Source organism: Branchiostoma floridae, chromosome 5 (genome assembly GCF_000003815.2).
Source record: "Branchiostoma floridae strain S238N-H82 chromosome 5, Bfl_VNyyK, whole genome shotgun sequence".
Classification (NCBI taxonomy): Eukaryota; Metazoa; Chordata; class Leptocardii; order Amphioxiformes; family Branchiostomatidae; genus Branchiostoma; species Branchiostoma floridae.
In genome coordinates this window covers 20,705,739-20,726,305 of record NC_049983.1, presented here as the reverse complement: position 1 = coordinate 20,726,305, position 20,567 = coordinate 20,705,739, and the positions used below count along the sequence as shown (strand labels likewise).

At 42.5% G+C, this 20,567-nt stretch overlaps 4 protein-coding genes and 1 non-coding gene across 8 annotated transcripts in view; 3 read left to right on the top strand and 2 right to left on the bottom strand.

Moving 5' to 3' along the window:
• LOC118415973 (inositol 1,4,5-trisphosphate receptor-like) overlaps positions 1–5,002 on the bottom strand; it is a 97,079-nt gene extending 92,077 nt beyond the window's left edge. The window contains 2 exon segments of the mRNA XM_035820957.1: positions 4,106–4,176; positions 4,595–5,002. Of these exon segments, the coding sequence (XP_035676850.1) occupies positions 4,106–4,176; positions 4,595–4,683 (160 nt within the window). The 5' untranslated portion in view covers positions 4,684–5,002.
• A 333-nt stretch (positions 5,003–5,335) lies between these two features.
• On the top strand, positions 5,336–5,422 carry Trnay-gua. Its single transcript is given in 2 exon segments — positions 5,336–5,372; positions 5,387–5,422. It is a non-coding gene; the product is annotated as a tRNA-Tyr (tRNA).
• Positions 5,423–5,566: 144 nt separating this feature from the next.
• On the top strand, positions 5,567–11,834 carry LOC118415994 (formylglycine-generating enzyme-like). Its single transcript, XM_035821010.1, has 9 exons — positions 5,567–6,053; positions 6,502–6,576; positions 7,062–7,144; positions 7,545–7,667; positions 9,594–9,654; positions 9,795–9,848; positions 10,141–10,254; positions 10,494–10,559; positions 10,802–11,834. Exons 1-9 carry the CDS (start codon positions 5,592–5,594, stop codon positions 10,934–10,936), a joined length of 1,173 nt encoding a protein of 390 aa, XP_035676903.1. The 5' UTR covers positions 5,567–5,591; the 3' UTR covers positions 10,937–11,834.
• Positions 11,626–13,257, bottom strand: LOC118416000 (histone-lysine N-methyltransferase SETMAR-like). Its single transcript, XM_035821031.1, has 2 exons — positions 13,083–13,257; positions 11,626–12,646 (listed from the first exon to the last, which is right to left on the bottom strand). The coding sequence occupies exons 1-2, from the start codon at positions 13,200–13,202 to the stop codon at positions 11,861–11,863; spliced, it is 906 nt and encodes a 301-aa protein (XP_035676924.1). The 5' UTR covers positions 13,203–13,257; the 3' UTR covers positions 11,626–11,860.
• Positions 13,258–13,944: 687 nt separating this feature from the next.
• LOC118415977 (dystroglycan-like) overlaps positions 13,945–20,567 on the top strand; it is a 12,232-nt gene continuing 5,609 nt past the window's right edge. Inside the window, exons 1-5 of one of the 4 annotated variants that reach the window (XM_035820971.1) lie at positions 13,945–14,073; positions 15,713–15,819; positions 17,504–17,938; positions 18,153–19,593; positions 20,215–20,379. In XM_035820971.1, the coding sequence (XP_035676864.1) occupies positions 17,594–17,938; positions 18,153–19,593; positions 20,215–20,379 (1,951 nt within the window). In that variant the 5' untranslated portion in view covers positions 13,945–14,073; positions 15,713–15,819; positions 17,504–17,593. Of the gene's footprint in view, positions 14,074–15,712; positions 15,820–17,503; positions 17,939–18,152; positions 20,380–20,567 lie in introns of all 4 variants that reach the window. The other 3 variants (XM_035820968.1, XM_035820969.1, XM_035820970.1) reach the window with 3 other exon arrangements.

Genomic DNA, 20,567 nt, shown 5'->3' with positions numbered 1-20,567 from the left:
TATTATACTATAGTTTACTATATCCCTATCTTGCATATTGTAACATCGTATGGGCGAGTACATACTCCACATCACTTAAACCTCTACTTCTTCTGCAGAAACGCTTCGTCCGAATAGTCTCAAATGTGTCGTATACATTCCCTTCTGCATCTTTGTTTCGTAATTTAAAAGTATTAACTATATATGATGTAAACAAACTGCAAAGTTGCCTTTTTGTTCACAAAACAATTAATAGTTCTTGTATATCAAAGCAATTCCAGAACCTTTTCCATCACAATTCAGACCACCATCAGTACCATACCAGACAGTCTAACCATTTAAAACAGATACAAGTAAAAACACAACAAAGAAAGTTTTCCATGCTGTTCAGGTGTCCGCAAATCTGGAATAGTTTAAATGAAACCTTACATCTTAGTCATTCACCATCCATCTTCAAAAACCTGTTAAAAAAGTCATTATTAGATAATCAAACATTTAATTAATCTCCCATTCATTGTCAGTTGTTACTTTTCTTTCAATGTTATATTCTTATTACATCATTTCATTCATTTCGCCGTTATGATATTGCATTGGTTATCATTTATTGAACTATTATGATTTATTTCCATTTTGTTAATTGATATAATTCTTTTGGTTACATTATTGTCTAATGTATAATTTTTCACGTCTATTCAATCTTGTTACTTTGGAGGAAGACTTTGTACAAGCCACGAGGCTTTTATCTTCCCCCCTGCATGTACTTTCATCCTTTAATTTGTTTTATGTTAACTTTTTTAATGATTGTGCAAAATAAATAAAATCAAATCAAAATCAACTATTTCAATAGTAAGAGTTGGAGGGTTATATGGGGCATTTGGATCTGTCTGCCACAATACGAGCACTTGGGTCTCAGTCAGGCTCAGGCTATCTTATCTGCATCCAAGCAGAATTCTGAGCATGATGACTGCCCCTGATGTCAGGAAATACTTCAGCCGACCAAGTTTATGACTTACATGTACTTGTGACACAGATGAATGCTGATAACTTGTACATGCCATGTGCTGGAGGCATGACAATAAATCTGTGATCTGATCTATATAAGCCAATCATACGGCAACATTCAAAGGACCTTTGGTACAAAGATAACGAGATATAAATGCTTGCGCTATGCTGAATTAGATGATTATAATACATAGACCAGGAGATGTTACGGCTGATAATAAAGCTAACTTCAAATAAGGCCTGACGCTGGCAGGGTTAAGCTCCATACGGCTAAGGATAGTTAAGGCGTTTTATTCCAGCATACTGCCTCTAGTAGGATTAGGCTTAATCATATAAGTTACAGCACTAGAGGATGCCAAGTACAGTATGTACTGAGACTTTAGTAGGCATAGTCAAAGTTTTCTTTAAGTTACAATTTTTAAAAAAACATCAATGTTTCTGCAGTTTCCCTTGAATGGATAAGGACAATGCATCATAATACAGTTTAAACATTAAGTTTTGTTTGTATGGAATAGCCAGGTAACAAAGCCTCCATACTTTCAACACCATTGCAAACTCTCAAATTCAGCCTTATACGGCCTGCAATACACTGCAGGATAATAAACCATATGGTTTGGTTTGGTTCTTGTCAGAAACTTACAGCATAGCAGTGAACTTTGGCAAAATAATCCAGACAACAAAAACCCTATGACTATGTCTGCAAAGCAGGATAGCGGTGTTGTGCCAGCAGTACAGTGGTGCGACGCTTTTATTCTACAATCTGGGGACAACCCTATCAACATGACAGTTATGCCATGTGCATATATTTCAGGATTATCTTACCAAACCTACAGTCACCTGTGTAATGAGTTAGTAGTTAGTAGAAACAGCACTTCTTTCTTATCACTGCAACCCAGGCTAGACTTAGGCCAGAGAGACAGTTACGTTTCTTTTGAGATAAATTCTAGTTGAGAATGGAGGGATGTATACTAGCTCAACTTGAACTTAACCTACCATTATTCAAAGGAGGTTCTCTCTTGGCATTGGTTTCCTTACCACTCATATTGAGAAGATTGGGTTATTCATGAAAAAACGAATGGGGAAACTGTAGTTGATAATGAAGCCAATTAACTGCAAGCTTGTACGACTTAATTACTAAATTAGTCCATGAAGACAGCTCTGTTTGCACATCAAGTTTACATATGAAAAGCTTGAGTCTTAAGTCATATTTCGGTCAATCTAATATTGTCACAATATTCAACTGTGATGTGCAAAACTAAATTCTTACATTTCAAAACTTAACCATACATCTGGTTTCAATACATACTTGTACATTGATTTAAATATATAAATATATTGATGTAAATATAATCCTTTCTGTGTTACATTATAATCTTAATGTTCAAAATAATTCTATGAAACTGAGCCTTTAAAACTTGATATCCTCAGATCTACATGTGTTTCATCATCAGCTGTGATCTTTCACACTTTCCAAGCACAGCAATTCATCCTGACGACTGAACAAAGGGAAAACTGTGTTTTCAACCTACAGGTCCCATGGGCACTGTAAAGCCATGTTCTTATCTGCCTTACCAAGTGGGATGTGGGAGATTTTCACCTGTCACATTTACCTCCACATGGGAGCTCCTACTAAGGGCTGAAGACTCAGGTGGCATTTCAGACCTCAAAGAACATTATCACCTTTTACCTTTTATCAGATGTCTGGTCCTCATTTACAACGAAAGAGCATTTGAACCCCATGTACCCGAACATAGTCCAATGCAGGACAAGAATACTTATTACCTTTTACCATCAAGCTACTAAATCGTAATCTATAGTGTCAGGCTATGCCACACCTGTTACCTAACTAACGATACCGAGCATCTAAAAGGCTGTGTTATCCAACTCGGTTCCAAGAGACCAAATGCTATATGCTACAGATGGCTGGAGATGCCATACCCACCCATACGTGTGAGAAATGCTGATGACTGGCATTATCTGGAATGTTACTGGAAGGTGACATGTAATAACCTCCACAGAGACAGTTTAAGCGCCCATTAATTTCGCATTGAATGGGATCCATCAAGGTTCAATCCAGAGCCATTTGCATCACCATACCAGAGGGCATTACTGGAGCTGTAATAACTAGCACAGTACCATCATGCAAGGAGGGGCGAGATTGGCCACCTGTTGCACATAATGGGAAAATCCAATCTGCCAACAGACATGAATCTCTATCCAAACAAGAGATGACATTGGCACTATATGGGGAGGAGAGAAAGCACTTTAGACCTAGGAGAGAAGCATTTTGTTGCATAACCTGGCAGACAAAATATTTGACAAGTAAGCATTACTTCATCAATACTTGATCTCATGTGTGATTAAATCAGATAGTACCTATAGTCCTTACAACACTGCACAAAATATTTAGTGAACAGAGATTCTGAATGCAAACATTTCAACAAATAAGGAATGTGGTGATCAGGTAATGCTATACTTTTTTTACTACATTGTATATACGGGCATTGCTGATGGTCCTGAGGGTTGACTATATGGATGAGAAATAAGTAAGAAGATAAATGAATAGTGACCAACTTGAACACCACTGCTAACAAATCTTACAAAGTATAGGATATGTATGATGGTAATAGTTTCTATAACAGATTGATCAGCCTTGATTGATACCATTTGACCCTGGTGTAGTTCACAACAGTGACCTGCCACACCCCCTGCCCTGTTTGACCTGTAAACAGTGTTGCACATGTGGTGTGAAAGCAACAGTTGTTTACACTGGCATTCCTGATGATTATGAACCATCTAACACCTTTGTCATTATGTGTAGAACCAACACATCCTTGAACTCTACAAAAATATCAAACCTATTTGCCATTGGTACCTTGATTTTGAAGACTTCCTTACTATACAGATGGCACAATGTAATGTTCTAGTTACCAGCTTACTTCCTAGTTGTCAGGTTTAATTATAGAACTTGGAGTAATAACAGCCATTTTACAACAGGGATTGAGAGCTTGTATAAATACAATTTGCACTGATTCCATCCAGATGGTAAACTTCCATATGGTTCATCCAGTTTGCACAGTCTGTATTTACACCTCACACACATGCACACATAACGTACACACACCTCGGAACTTCTTGGGCGGGTTGGACAGGTCGCCCGCGTCTGGCTGCACCACGCATCGGTCATCAACAAGACTGGACAGGGAGAAAAAACCGCATCAGTTCTTGACCATTTTTATTTTATTGTTAAAAAAAACATGATTTTAGCTTCCTGTTATTTACCAGTAATTGACACTGCTGGGCTCGTGGATAGAAACAGACACCGATTGTCTAAGATTTAAAATGCAAAGAAATTCTAGACTCAATGTTTTCGTCGTATTTGCATGCAAATTTTGTCCATAACATGCGAGAGGTATCAAAATAATTTATTGCGTGCAACTTAATAACACCGGAGAACGACATGACGATCACGGAAGTACATGTTAGCTGGGAGAAAAACACAGTTGTTGGTGGGTGTAACACATCACACACTGGTCGGAACACAAACACAAAACATGGGGAAAGTCTGCCATGCCCACAGGTCTTCATTGAGAAATCTAACTTATCACCCTACCCAAGAGTTGATATGAAACCGCTGACAGAGCCCTCGGCGAACAGGGACACGATGTCGCCGATGTGGAGAAAGCTCGACGGTTCCCCCATCCTGACCGGAGTAAAGTCGACCACCAGTCTCAGAGCCGGAGACTTTTGGATGAATGAACGGTGAGATCTGCCATCTCAGCTAGGGGCGGGCCAACTTTTCACACCACTGTCGTCTCAACCCAGCTAACTACGCCTTCATGGGCGGTTAAAGTTCCCGATAGCCGCCGTGGGCACTTCGATTCTTCACTGGATCGTAACTGGATCAGCCAAAGAATTGCAAAATACTGCGAAAACTTGGACGGAAAAACTCAGGACCAGCCGTGCAGTTTTCCTGACTCCCCCACTGCATGAGTTATGAGGAAGTGAACCCAACAACTGACATCCGGAAAATTTAACATTGCGCGAACCGCATCACATATACTACAGTTTTAGGCGGAATGATAAACCACTTTGGGCCCAGGCTCAACGCTGGTTGGCTTATCGTAAAACATCTGACCAATCATAGGTAATGGTGGGGTAAAAAATATAGTTCACAGTAGTTCTGTCCATAACAGTAAATATAGTCAATGTATCATATTTTTATTCGTATTATCTTATCATTTTGAGCAATCGGTGGGAAATTGAGATCGAAACAATATATTTCACATCAAAAGATGATATTTTTGCAAAACAGTGTTGAAAGCTTTATGTTTCGGCGCTCCCGGACATGAATCCGATGATAGCTCAGTTGGTAGAGCGGAGGACTGTAGTGGTTGTTGCTGTCATCCTTAGGTCGGTGGTTCAAATCCGCCTCATCGGAATTTTTTTCTTCTTAGTACATTGGGGCACGCCAAGGAATATCATTACTTTTTTAAAATTTTAAAAATATTTGTAGATTTTTTATTATTTTTTTTTATGTGAGCAACAAGTTTTGAAAGGGTCAAAGTTGACACGCCCCCTTTCAGGGCATCAGACAATTTCAATTCAAGATGGCTGCCTCCATCACGAAGAAAAACTTTTCCTGTCAGTACTATATACTCTATATGTACGTTACAATTCTCCTAATTGTTTTCCTCCCCGTGTCTTTACAAGGTCAAGAGGCAGAAGAAGCATCATGTAAATCTAGCGAAGACGAAAGCTGTGGCTGTGCAGCTACTAGCAGGGACAAGGCCGCGTACACCAAACCGGTTGAGGGGGAGGGGGGCGCCGAAGCTCCAGAGTTTGACAAGGATACTACGAGGACTGTCAAGAGTTCTGCAACTACTAGGACGAATCAGATGGTATTTGTTCGCGGCGGAGACTTCACGATGGGCACGGATGATGTGAGGTTTCCACAAGACGGGGAGGGGCCGGCCAGACCGGTTCGGGTCGACTCTTTCTACGCCGATGTGTACGAAGTGTCCAACGCCGAGTTCGACATCTTTGTAAAGGAAACTGGATTTGTTACTGAGGTACCGGTGTGACACAGACCTGTCCTTCACTTTGTACATATTCAATGCCATTTATATACATTGTCGTTTTTCTAATTTTAGTTTGAAAAGTATTTGCAAAATCGATAAATACTTCAACAACGACGGCTGGTAGCAAGCACTGTTCGGGGTATTGACCTAGCGGTCAGTCAACTTTTGGGAAACGCATAGCTGACCAAGCGGACATATGTTCAAACGACCTAGAAGTCATTAAACCAGCATCTTGATGCTGCCATCTTGATACATGTATGTCAGCATTTAGAAAGATTCAACTATATCACAACAGAAAACATTATTGTGCTAGTACTGCAGTACTGTATAAAACAGGTGACCAGGCATGTTGCACATGTTCTTTCACAGTTTCACTTTTTTTGTATAACGTTATAACATTACACCTGAAAAATAACATTTACTTGTCTTTATATACTAGGCTGAAAAGTTTGGGGACTCCTTTGTCTTGGAGAATCTCATCAGTGAAGAAGTGAAGTCAGAAATAACACAAGCAGTAAGTAAATTTTGAACTTTTTTGTTTACCAAATCTTTCTCTCATCATTGTGGTAAAACAAACTGAAATTGTAAGGTGAATTTTTCGCTTTGCGAAAAAGTATTTTATGATTCCCTCTGAAGGACACTATGTCTAGAGTAGCCTCACACAGTATTTCACGCAATAACAACAGACAAAAGATGGTTTGGCAGTAATATCATACGTTTTAATCAATGTGACTGACCGTGAATCAGAATCGTACGCTCAGAAATCAGGTTACCAACGTCCGAGCAAATAGAGCGACTTTCTGAAAAGCCCGCTAACATTCGATTGTACTGTGTGGTTCTGCTTGTCTACGTGCACACTGGAAGGTAGATTGTATTACATAATTAGCATATTCTTTTTTTCCACCCGCGGGCACAAACAAATCCATACTGTCCCTTCATGCGTCCAACCTAAAATCCGTTATATCATTGTGAGTTCTGTCTGTTGTCCCTTTCCTACAGGTGGCAGGCGCTCCCTGGTGGCTGCCTGTGAAAGGTGCAGACTGGAGACACCCAGAAGGGGTGGACTCTGACATCATCAACAGGTGAACATGGCTAAGTCTCTCATGGTCTTTACATTGTCGACCTTAAGTTTGTTGCCAATTTGAGTTGTCTAATTTGATGAAATCATTACATATTTTGTGATGAGTAGAGTTTTTACTGTTCTATGACTATGACTATATGAGGCAAGAGGCTATTGGTGCTTGCAAGGACATTGTGTGTCTTTGGTCAATATTGAATTTGATACAAAGAGTATTTATTTGAACTTAAGAGTGTTATGAACTAAAATCTCTATTGAAAATTTGTACCTCTTGAACTTTGAGTCTGTTATTTACCATAATTTTGAGATAGGGTGGTACTTGATAAGATAAATACCACTGGGTAGGAAATGATATCATGCCCTCTATAACTTCTTGAACAGGCATGTTTTCCTCTGCTCTACAGAATGGACCACCCTGTAGTGCACGTGTCCTGGAACGATGCGGTCGCATACTGTACCTGGGCGAAGAAGAGACTTCCCACCGAGGCGGAGTGGGAGTACGCCAGCCGGGGAGGCCTGGAGAACAGGTATAACCTGTACACTGTGGTCATGGACTGCCATCTAGCATCTGTTAGTGGTACTGCATCAGTAATGCTCATACATAATATTAGGTGTGCTTAGACTCCCCAGGGTGGTACTGAATTGGTGCCAGCCTGGTTAGGGACCGTACGGCGTTTAGTGAGGGGGGAGGGCCGGTCGCCAGAGGGTCGGGTAAAAAAAAAATTGCATGGCCCTCCCCCCAGGTAATTTTTTTTTTGCTAGGCCCTCCCCCCAAGACAAAATATTTTTGCTTGGCCCTCCCCCCTCCTATCTACTTTGAAAAAAAATATTCAAGACGCCAATAAAACACTGCGCTCCCGCATTTGGAAATGTGCTTTGCGTCATACTTTTTTCATGATTTTCATCGAGAAGCAGATCTCTCACCCCTAGTAAAAAAACTAGGAAAACAGAATGGCTCAAAATATCTGCTTAATAGAGGGATAAATATCTGCTTCATAGAGGCATAAATATTTGCTTTATAGAAGCTATTTCATTGTTTTGATATGAAAACAACACCTAAAAAGCATTTGTACCTGGATTTCTAGTAGATTTGCGCCACGAAGCGGTGCGCGCCCCGCTCCCTGAATTTACGTATTGCAAGCTCGCGGGCCTGAGCGGCTTGACGGAAACTATTTTCAATTTACATATATTTTGGACTTTTTCTTGGTTCTGTGGTGGTAATAACTTACGGTAAATCGGGGGGAAAAAATGAAAACCAAAACGACAGCACGATTCGACTTTCAAAACTGTAGTGGGGAGGGGGGCGCCGACGCGTGACGCTGATTTTCCCACGGCGGGGTAAGACCGGTCGCCTCTCTCTAGCCGCCGGCGGGCGTGAGACCGCAGACTTGCAGGAGATCTTTTATAAATGCCACGCTTTTTTTGCCACGATTTCCTGCATTGCTTTTTTATGGGAAAATTTGCTGGTTAGATGACATTTCTATGAAAAAAAAAATACGAGGGTTTCAAGTTTTTCAGAACGACGTTCCGAACACCATGTTCGGCGCCAAAGGCACGAAGAATCGCAAGGTAGGTCCGGGAGAATTTTGAAATCTTGACCCTCTTAAAAGCTATTTCCTTCAGTTTGAGGAGATATTTTGCTGACAAACAAAGCTAACTTTAATAGCATTTCAATTTAGAAATACAAAATTAAATCCCCCCCAAACAAATTATCACGATGTCGGTCATCAAAGGCGCGAGGCCGGTCACGTCAAAAGGGATCCAGGGAAATTTGCAAATATTTACCCTCGAGCTCTGAAACGCCATTTCTTACATTTTGAGGGCAATAAGACAGGGGTAACTTTTGCTGGCAGACTAATCTAGAGTTTGATAACATTTCTGTACGTGAAGAAGGTTTTCGAGGGCGTCATGCATAAGCCCCGCCCTCTCTCTTTCGCATTTTCACTGTGTCCCGAGCGCCAGCCTTGGGCGATCCCTTGCAGAGGTCCAGAAAAATTTTGAAATCTTGACCCTCTGAAACGCCGTTTCTTGGATTTTAAGGGACATATTTTGCTGGCAGACCAAGCTATTTTTTTTTTGCTTGGCCCTCCCCCCAAGTAAAAAAAAAATTGCTAGGCCCTCCCCCTGGCAAAATATTTTTTTGCTTGGCCCTCCCCCCCCTGGCGACCGGCCCTCCCCCCTCGCTAAATGCCGTACGGTCCCTTACCAAACCCAAGCCCAATCTCAAAGTATCTATTGAAAGATATTTTTGAGGTTGAGGTATGGTATCCAGGCTAAATTGGTGCCCACCAGGTAGAAGAAGGGGGAGGGGGGTTACAAGCCATGACATGGAGGAGAATTTTGGCGACCTTGCTGAGATTGGATGCCGCTGGGAGGATGCAATGGCTGATATGCGTCGAGGATTATGATGATGATTACTCAGTAATGATTTTCCTCTTTCCTTCCCCTGCCAGATTATATCCATGGGGAAACAACGAGATGCCAAAGAAAGAACACAGGATGAACATATGGCAGGTGAGGATAGACAAAATGTCCATCTTTTGACTTTCATTAGAAATGTAGATCAATGTATTTATGTATCTGACTGTAATCTGTTATAACCAGTCTCACAGTAACTAAGTTGTAAATATGGTTTGTCATCAATGTGTCTGTAGGGCAAGTTTCCTGAAGAGAACACAGAAGAAGATGGATATTATTCTACAGCTCCTGTAAGTCTAGCATTTTCTTCTGGCTTTATTTGTCTGTCTCTGCTTATGTTGTTTGAATTATTCTGGCAATGTAGATTTCCACAGGGAATTGAAATAGCCTCCACCAGGCTATGGGGGTATGGGGATCATAGAACTCAGCGAAAAAAGTCCTCGCTAGGGTTCATGTTACCCCTCGGGGGCCGGCCCACTCCTCTGGTAATAAAACTCCCTGGCAAATTTTTCTCCCTATAATAGCCAGCGTAGTCAGTCTGGTAGAGACTAGAATTGACAGGTTTTGCTTGTTAAATTGCAGGTGACGTCCTACAAGCCTAACAAGTTTGGGCTGTACAACACAGCAGGGAACGTGTGGGAGTGGGTGTCTGACTGGCTGAGTGTGCGACACACAACAGAGCTACAAGTTAACCCTGTAAGTACCAAGGGTGGTGTGGGAGTTGGTGTCAAACATACTGTTATTACCCAGGAGGAGTTCACACTGTCCATACAGGGTATGGTAAAGAGATATAAAAGGAGCTTGAGGATTGCCATTGCAGGATTTTGGTCCACTCGTCCATTCCTAGATCTATTCATCCCAAATGTGTTAGAATACAATAATGTGTAAGAGATGTAAAATGAGAATATGATCACTTTCCTTTGCCTGTTTTCCAGAAAGGACCAGCCAAGAGTGCAACCAATGACAAGGTGAAGAAGGGAGGGTCCTACATGTGCCATAAGGTAAAGATTCTAATCATCACATCATAATGTTGCAAAACAAGACAATGGATAGTGGTCTTGATTCAGTTCATTTAAATGGTGTACTGTCTTTGAAGATACAAGATTGCTCTCCATTGAATTTGGGGGAAAGATTCTTCTATAATGCATGGCTGTGACTGCATTAGTGTAACAGTGTCATCATAACCACAACCAAGGAAAAGTGAATCATTGTCCACTGACAATCCTTGCCTCCCTTTCCCCAGGACTACTGCTACAGGTACAGGAACGCTGCCCGCAGCCAGAACACCCCCGACAGCTCTGCCTCCAACCTGGGCTTCAGGTGCTTTGCTGACAAACTTCCCCAGGGGGTGGGGGAGATCAAAGTCGTGATACGCTAGTCCATTAGACCGAAGGGGGTCATATATAACTTTTATTAGGTAACGAAGCAGGTGGATAGAGAATAGAACCTGGAAGTAGGTAATATACAATGTGCTGGGTACAAATTATGGTCTAAAAAAAAGTCTTCTATGTCAGATTATCTTAGGTGAGGATTTGCTAAATGCAGTACTGAGGGTTGCAGAGTAACACTTCAGTGAACACAAATCATGTCACAAACTTGAATACTTGTTATTTTACATAATGTTCAATGCAGATGTTAATTCTGTGCAATATAAGTGGTGTGTGTTTGCTAAGAGATAAGAATAAGTATGCTCTAGTACCACTGTTTAATTGGGAAGAAATTGGTATTATACAAGAACAGCTTTTGCTTGAAGTCAGCCATTCCATAAGTGCAATATTTCTCATCCGAGATGGGAAAATGCCATTTTGATATAGGGTGTAAATTTTCTAAATATGATAGAAATCAGGTTTATGTCTTCATAAGAAAGTTACCATTTTATCGCAGCTTGAATTCATGTAATTAAGTATGCTCTGAAACGAAGAAAGATGCCATGACTGAAGATTTGGTGCATCATTCTTAAGGTATCTTTGTACAACACAATTCTATATTGAGTAATAAATGTATTATAGTTGCTGATAGTAAGAACAATTAGAATTAGATATTTGATACTTGTCAGTTGTACTTGACACATTATTGTGGAAATTGCATTAATTCTCAATATTCTTGGAAAATAAGTAGCCTTTATTCCACTCTTTATCATGTTGACTGATACTAAATATTACTTACTAGTACAGTAGTTGCTTCACTCTATAGGTGCTTTAGAAGATAAATGTTTACTTTGGTTGAAGATGGTTTTACACTGGTGGAGCAGAATAAAAATGATGGGGAAAAAGTCATCATTCTGTTTGATTAGTCTTTATTATCAGTGCACTTGATACAGACTTGGATCAAAGGGAAGAAACCCTGTACACATCTCAGACCCACAGAAGCAAGGTTTCAGTTTGGACGAGTCTTTGCTCTGACCTGTCACTTTCTGTAAGTTTCCCTGGTTTACAACGTTTCCATACTCTCCTGAATAGTCAAACGACAGCTCTTCTCCTACTTCTATGTCTTTACCAGCAAAGAGGGCAAGTTTGGGGACCTCGGAGTCCACCCTGACCGGTAGCATCAGTAAGTTTGGTGAACAGGAATGGTTTATATATCTACCCACATTTCCTATGTAGGTAGGGTCTATGTGTGTCTCTATTATATTTCCACTTGCAACGTGTTCCCTGAGTGTGAGTATGTAGTTCATATCTTCTTTTTTCATGTTCTGGGTCCTCTTTTTTGCCTCCTCTAATCCGAGTACCTCCCCAGCATACTCGCACACAAACCTTCCCAAAGGTATTCTCTCAGCAGCCCGCACTCCCCAGCCTTTGTGAGGGGCGCGGAAGACTTCTAGTTTCAAGGAGACGCCTTTCTGTGCCACACGGTTGGAACACGGTTCCCCACACTGACAGGAGGTGTTGCACTCCAGGATAGGTTTCGAGCGGAAGGTCTTCTCTAGTTCTTCTGTCAGTAGGCAGCCTGTTTTGTCGTATGTTGGTCCATATCGGAGGATGCAGGGGCAGTCTGTGGAGCAGCTGGGAGTTTGACAGTCACACCCTTCGTACATGATCTCACTGGGGTCTGTAGGGGCTCCTGGACCAGCAACGTTGGTGGGAGTGTACTGGAATTGTAATGAAGAAAACATAATTGCACAAAACAATTATGCACATTAATTCTTTATTACATTTTCCACATAGACATAGAAAAGGATGAATACAGTAGTATCAATATACACTAGTGCTGATGGGTAGATGATGGTAATGATGATGAATAAAAGCTATCAACATGATTGATTCATTTCGCTGCCAGGTAACATGTAATATTAACACTAAACATATTGTCACACACGCGGAGCTCATTGTTACCTTATAAGATCATTAACGTGCAGTTATTTTTCATCACAAGTCAATACGATTTTCCCAATCTCAAAATTGCCAACCACCCCTCCCCCTTTTAATCTACCACCCCTCCCCCTTTTAATCCCCTTCCCCTCCGCCAAGACTTTTTGCTACGTAACGGTAGCTAGAAATCTGTGAAACCACGACAGTGTATCATACCTTAATATCAGACAATAGTGTGCCTTCCACGTCGCTGTGAGCAGGAATTGCGACATTTTCTAACCCACAACAAACGTCTGCCACAACCAAATGTGCATGTTGCATGGCCACTTCACTCATGGATCAAAGCCGCCTCCTGTCGAACTTGTGAATAAATGCAGCAGTAACTTTTACTGTGAAACGCCAGGGGTCTCTTTTGGTTCCGGGTCGGAGTTCAAATCTGACCGGAGGCGGAAGGGTGGTGTAATAGGCCGGAAGTGCGCTGTTGTCTCCCTAACTTTTGCTCCCTATGGCTTGGTGATCGTTATAGCTGAGCATAGATTTGTCGTATTTTCTGAAAAGCCCGTGGGTTGTATTGTTTTTGTGCGAGGAGTAGTTGGTCGGCCAGCGAAACCATTTTTGTATTAGTCCGCTGCAACGGTGATGCGGTTTTTTCGCCTGATGACCCAAATAGCGGCGTTTTTCATGCGATTTCGAAGAAATGACGTCATCGTAGATTGCAAAAAAGTTATCACATGGAATTTTTTTATTTTCATTTTGCACAAACATGAAGAATTTAGCTTCTCTACCACGTAGGCCGTTATCCTGGGAAAATTCGTTTTTTCCAAGCAGCTTCGATCAAAAAAGTGTTAAAAAATGATAGTTTTCGGGTCCAAAATTAAAATTTTACTACATATTCTAACCAAAATAAAGAGGCAACAGACGGTACCAATAGGTTTGTCGGAAAGAGACAGTAAACGGCTTTCCGCCATATTGATTAAGTTTCGCGTCCTACGTTTACTAGCGGAACTGTAGCCCTTCGGCCTGAGGCTGCCCGCCAACCTCCGAAATCGTAAAAGAAACTCCGGTCCGATACCTTTTGAACCGTGGGAAGTAGGTCACGGCATTGTGGGTAAAACAGGTGACCGTCGGGTATCCAGGTGAAAATGTAACGGTGCCAGGGGGATAGGGACGCTGTAACATTTAGCAAGGCATTGTCGCCGTCTTACAGGTGAGTAATCAAACTATTTAGGGTCGTATAAAGATGTCCACACAATGTCATATAATGTCAGCATAAAATGAACCTCTCGCAGACCTTGGAGTGTGATCAGAAAGCGGTAGAACAGTTGTAAGAGGTGCAGCCAGGTGTGTCCAGGTGTTGTTGTTCGCCATCATTATTTCTTTTCATGCATGCGTGCCTTTGTTTTCTGTGTGCTGCGGGCAAATTAAAGATACAATACAGTTCAACAAAGTAAAACTGAAATGAGGACACGAATTAGCCAAAAAATTCTAAAGTGAAATGGTTGAATGTAACGCTCTATCATATAAATGTGATCTGTGTGTCCTTCATGCAACCAAATATAGACCAGTGACATCACTAGAGTTCTGGCAAAAGTCTAAAAATCATTTGTGAGGGGTCCCTTTTCCGTTAAGCGTTTGAGCTATTTCAATTCACCATTAATCATAGCCGACCCATATCTGCCCATTCTTGTCAGCATTTTCTTCGTGAATCGTTATTGGACGTTTTTTAATTCTACGTAACAACATGTTATTTGTTATCCTGAATTCAACGTTAATTGTTATTGAAACATTTGTCGTGACAAGTTGACCTGCGGACACGTCAGATAACCCTCGGAGATTACCCTTGAATACACTGGGTTTGAGACAATATGTTTTTTCAGAGGTTCCACACCTCATTACTCAGCAGCTTTGATGCAAAAGTTCTGTTGCTAACATTACATGTGCAGTGGGTGATTGAGTCCTGCAGATCTCAATGCTTTGGCAAGCTTTGGGAATTTATCGTTTAGTGTGGTTAGTCTTTCTAGATTTACTGTTAAGCGTTACCAGTTCTCCTAAATTTACTGATGAGAATTGCCAGCATCCCCCCATGCAGACCCTCATTTGTTGAGAAATATTCAGGGAAAAATGACAGTGACCCAATCTATCTATTAACGTGTGAGTGGTCAACCTAAGCTTGTCTTCAAGTTAAACGGAAGAATTTAATAACGTTAACATTCACATAATATGTGTAACGCAAACTCAGCTGTCCAGGGCTGTAACTGGCCCCTCCCCGCAGATGCCGGCGGATGTTGGGCGTGCTGCTATAAGCGAGATTTAATCAGGAAAACATTCACACAATTTTTAACAATATAATGTTCATCTATAAATGTATTTGAACCTGATAGAGTTTTGATGAGATTTTCCCCCGTGTTTTACTATTTTCTCCTTTTTGCCCACTAGTGTTCTTATTTTTTGCATTGTTGTTCTTTAGTCAGTTTAGTGGCAGGTGGTGATTAGAAACTGTGTCCTTTGGCTTGGTCTTGTCACCAGTGTTGTTGCCGGCTGGGTCCACATCAGCATACCTGCAGCCCCCACTTGACCCATATACCTGGCAGTGTGTCCGGTAGCATTAACGTTACAAGGCTGTCAGGCAGGTACCAAGTGTAACTCAGAAAATAGGGAGATCTTTCATCCTAGCTGAGAGATTTTGACAGTTTGCGTAGGTCCCCAAAATACTTAAATATGCCCAACAACATTTAGGTTATGGTTTAGTGGTAGAGTTATTTACCTGTGTTGGTTACACTTTTTTTGAATGGTAGACGAGAGAATATTTTCATATCACTAAAAAACTATTCCCCTTTATTCTGCAGAGTAGACTGTTCCCAGGTGGGATTTCGCCCCATGTTAGCTTTGAGGACCCCTACAACCATTAGTTCCCACACTCTTCATGTGACCAGCTAGTGCAGCTGTCACAACGGTGAGTCTTACTTACTATTCTACACTGCACGATACATAACATTATATATCGTTATTACTTAAACTTAGAGATTGTGTACTTGCAGCAAGTAATACTCTGAGTCTGATTGCCTTTGTTTATATCATGGCAAGGATAAGGTAAGACTAAGATGAAAAGGTGTACTTTATTTTACAATTACTAACAGTAATAATCAGTGCATGACGAAGGTTGATGCCTGTTTTAACAGCAGCTCTACTGCTATTATAACAATGATGCCAAACATCTTTGAGTCAGCTTTTAAACTGAACTAAGTCTAACGTAAATGAAATGATTGTGATTATTGTAGTTTTTATCATTCTCCTTTCTTCTCTTGCATTGGAAAAGAATAAATTCTTCATGATCAGAACCGTTGAATAAGGTAATTGTAACATGAAAATTATCAGGTTTCCTCACGTTTTTATAAGGGGTACAATTTTTGCAAAATTGTTTATGGCGATGCTTCTATGTTGGTGGGATTTGTGGTAACCTATACCACAGTTCAATGGCTTTATAACTCTCCCACAGTTATGGGATCATGTACAACCAAAGGCTTTCCCTGTGCAGTAACAAATCTACAGGCCCCATTGTCCTGTTTCATCACTCCTTAGGATTCCTGAGCAGGATTAAGTGTCTAAGGTGTCCACTTTATGAACAGTTCCCACCAACACGATCCCGGGGACAGATAGCGATGACGGGACTACGTGTCCGTTTGAGCGCCAATATTGCAGATCGGCACAGATAACATGGCTCATGTCGTGTGGTTTACTGTGTACATACTTTTAGGGGCAACTCAAGAAGGGTGTTTACTAGTAAACGGTTGGGATTTGGTGTTGTTAAGTGGTCAGTTGTTGATGGGATTTTAGGTACATGACAGGAGTATATGCTTGTGGTAGGGAACAAGCCATTGAGTCTTCATTACAAAGGTACAAACATGTGAAAAAAACCTCCCCAGAGGTTAGGCTAGGCACAAATATATTCAGAGACAAAGTTACCTTAAAATTAGGCTTACAGCTCAACTGTTCCCTTTTAATTATACCATCCCAGTACTGTTTTTAGATGCACAAGGGACTGTCGCTTTAGAAGGAATATTTCTTTAGCTTGGTCTGTTTCAGGTGTTTTCCTTACATTTTTATGTTTTTGCTTAAACAACAGGAAGCAATGAAAACAGAATATCAGACATTGTTCAGACTTTGACCCATGAAACCAAACAAATGGTTGACCACACCCTTTCATACCAGGTCTTGACAGATGACCCCAAAATAGTAACTATGACTAATCCGTATGTAATGCACGGAACAGTGTTGTGGCAGGCAAAGAGGTCAGTAATATTCAGATCTCCATGCATTACAGTCAAACCTGTACAAGTTACCACCTCTATATAAGGGCCAACTGGCTAATGTGACCAGTTTTTGTTGGTCCCTCAGATGACTTTTCACATTTACAAAAGCATTAAGTCTGAATCCTGTCCTGAGCTCATAGTTCAGATTTTATCAATCTCTCGAGTGGTCTTCTTGGGCATGTTTGATTGTATTTGTATGATTAGCATAACAGATAGTGTCCCAGATGCCGAAATGTACCTTGAGAATGAAAAGTTTTGTGGTGTTGTGTGTCAAACTGTTGCTTAAGATCAGCACAAATTTCATTTTTATGTTTTTCCATTTTGCAGGATCGGTCCTAAAGGTGATGAAGAGGAAAGTGAAGTCAAGACGTCTCTCCAACCTTCAGACAACATAAACACCCTCTTGCCTCCATTGCCATGGCAACCAGGAAGAACAAGGCGTGTGAAACAGTCATGAGAAGTGAGATAAGAACTTGCAGGAGTCCGCAGCCTCACCTGCACAGGTGCCATGCACACCTGGTGCTGCGGAATGTGACAGTTGGTCCGTGTGCGTTGTTACTGGCTGTGGGAGTGCTGGTGCTGGCCGCTGTGCTGCCGGTGTTTGCTGCAGGGGTGGGAGAGGGGTCTGCGGGCGGGGCGGGCTGGGCGGAGTCGGGACAGCAGGTGGGGTGGGGCATCCCGGACATGCGGGCCACAGCTGGGAGGGTCTTCATGTACCAGGTTCCGCAGGACGTCTTCACAACATCTGTGGACAACTACAAGGTAACATTCTTTGTTCATCAATGCAATTCTTGCTTCTGTCTTTGAAAGGGCTTTTGCTTGTTGGCAGAGATAATTCTTGGATTCTCTGGGTACTGTAATTCCAGTACAAACTCAACTTTTTTTAATTGATTGCATATTATATATTATATGTCAGAGATTTATGACAATCATACATGTATAACTGAAGAAATGTTGTCTCATTTGTGCCTTACAGGTTACTGAGGTAGACTCTGACAAGCTTCCTCATTGGCTGGAATTCGACCAATCAACCAGAACAATCTTTGGAGTCCCCATGGTAACGGATGAGGGGCTGTATTACATCACTGTGGCTGCCGTGGCGACAGAGTCAACACAATCTACGTCTGACATTTTCCAGCTGGAAGTCGTACTTACAGATTTTACAGCACAGCCTGAGAGTCTTCAGTTTGATCCCATACAGGGGGATTTTCTACAAGTTAGAGAAAAGAAAACTAATGTCGAAATGACAGAAGAAGACTCACAGCAAAGTAAAACTGTATGTTATAATGGAGAGACGAGGGCTGTGGTTAGACTGTCAGTGAACGTTGAGGATCTCTCTGCCAGACAGAGAGTGGACTTGGTCGCGAAGTTTGCAGACTTTGTTAGGAGAGACCCACAGAGCTTGAAGCTCACTCAGAGACGTAGTTCCAATGTAGGCAAACTGCTAGAGGAGTCTGTGCTGGTGGCAGGACCAGGTAATGCCAACATCAGCACAGTCCTGTCGCTGCACACGTCCACAGAACTGTCATGGCGACTCAGCTGTGGGCTGTTCCGCGGCGTGGAGGATTTCTCCAAGGTGATGGAGCATAACGCGGTGGAAGGGGTCCTGTCCAGAGTCCTGGGGTACGGGGTCATCGGCTGGCAGGTGACGTCATCCGCCTCTCCGGAGCAGAGACGGAGGAGACAGGCGGCAGGGTTTGCCACGCCCATGCCCACCCCAACCACTACCCTCTTCCCACCGTCCTCCATTCCTACTGCCACACCAGTCTCACTCTCCAGCCAAAGTGCCTTTTCCACAGCCCCCCTCCCCTCTCTACCCTCCCTATCCACACAGCCTCTAAGTCCCACAATGGTCACCAGCCCAACATTGGAAGCAACAGGAAGTTTGCCCTTTCTACCTGTCAGCTCCTCTACTGGGATATCACCCTCCCCTGTGGCGACAGTGATGCCAGCCTCCTCTACTCCAGTCCTCACAAGTATGTCTCCTCTGGCTCCCTCCACAGCTTCTCTAGGTGTTCAGCCAACAGTCACCACTCCCGACTTCAGTTTGGAGCCTTCAAGTCCGGCTCTTTCCTTCTCACCAACTGTAGAAATCTCTGGAACATCTTCACTCTCATTGCCAACTGTAGGGTTCGAAACAACTGCAATAATACCAACCAGTGTCGGGGAAGAGCCAACAACTGCAGTCCAGCCATCATTGTCTACCCTACCAAGCACAGGCATAAGTTCCTCCATGGAACTCTCAACCACACCCAGCATCACAGCAGTTTTCACCACATCCTCACAGCTCAGTCTCACACCGAGCCCCACACCAGGTAGCACAAGTGCTCTTGCCACAATCACAGAAGTGCAATCCAGTACACCGGTCTCCTCGATATTCCCAACACTTTCTTCGACCAGTGCAGTCGCTACCTCTCGTAAGTCTGATGCGGCCAGTGTGGTCACCACAAGTAGCGCACTAAGCAGTGGTTTTCCAAGCACCACAGCACTTGCAACAGCCAGTAGACTTGCCACTTCTACTATGTTTGAGACAATTAGTGAACTTGCCACATTGAGTAGACTTAGCACAAGTAGTGCATCTATGGTGACTCCAGAACTTGCCACCAGTGTGCTTGCAACTAGCATGTCTGCCACCATTAGTACAACCTTCAGTACACTCAGTGGTACTCTTAGTGCACCAACTTTCACTACAGGACTTGCCACAAGTAGTGCATTTGCTGCAAGTAGATTTAGCACGGGTAGTGCGTCCACGGTGACTCCAGAACTTGCCACACCCAGTGTGGTGGTAACAAGTACAGCTGTCATCGGTGAAACTGCGACAGCTAGCGTGTACATGTCTGCCAGCCCTATATTTAGTGGTTTTGCACCATCAACCACAGCACCGGGATCACTCACATCCTCCTCGCTCACCTCATTCCTACCCTCTTCCCCATCCCCATCACCCACTCCTACCTCTTTCCTTGGTGACCAGCTCACTCCCAGCACTCCGTTGGTGTCTCCATCCAGCACTAGTTCCCTCAGTTCTGTTGTTTTCACAGTTCCCTCTACCAGCACATTAAGCACCCTGCCCACCCCCGGGCTGCCAGTGGTCAGTTCTACCGCTGCACTAGCGTCTAGCAGCACTCTCAGCACCCTGCCCACCCCCAGCCCAGCAGTGGTGAGTTCCACTGTAGCGGTAGTGTCTAGCAGCAGCACGCCGACAGGTGAGGTTTGCATCGGTTTGGGTTTCCGTTCGCATGTAGATTATGTTATTGTTTGTATATTTTGTTCATCACATACTTTATGCATATTGTCTGCTGATACACCTTCACACAATTATGTCATACTCCACAAAAGCACAGATCCTTTAATCACTCCTATACCACGATAGCCCTGGAGTCCAGTCCCGTTC

Excerpts from the sequence above, each read along its gene's own strand:
- LOC118415994 (XM_035821010.1), top strand. The coding sequence starts at position 5,592 with ATGGCTGCCTCCATCACGAAGAAAAACTTTTCCTGTCAGTACTATATA. Across the intron at positions 6,054-6,501 it reads AAACTGGATTTGTTACTGAG|GCTGAAAAGTTTGGGGACTC; the intron begins GTACCGGTGTGA and ends TTTATATACTAG. Across the intron at positions 9,655-9,794 it reads ACAGGATGAACATATGGCAG|GGCAAGTTTCCTGAAGAGAA; the intron begins GTGAGGATAGAC and ends ATGTGTCTGTAG.
- LOC118416000 (XM_035821031.1), bottom strand. The coding sequence starts at position 13,202 with ATGAGTGAAGTGGCCATGCAACATGCACATTTGGTTGTGGCAGACGTT. Across the intron at positions 12,647-13,082 it reads CACTATTGTCTGATATTAAG|TACACTCCCACCAACGTTGC; the intron begins GTATGATACACT and ends TTACAATTCCAG.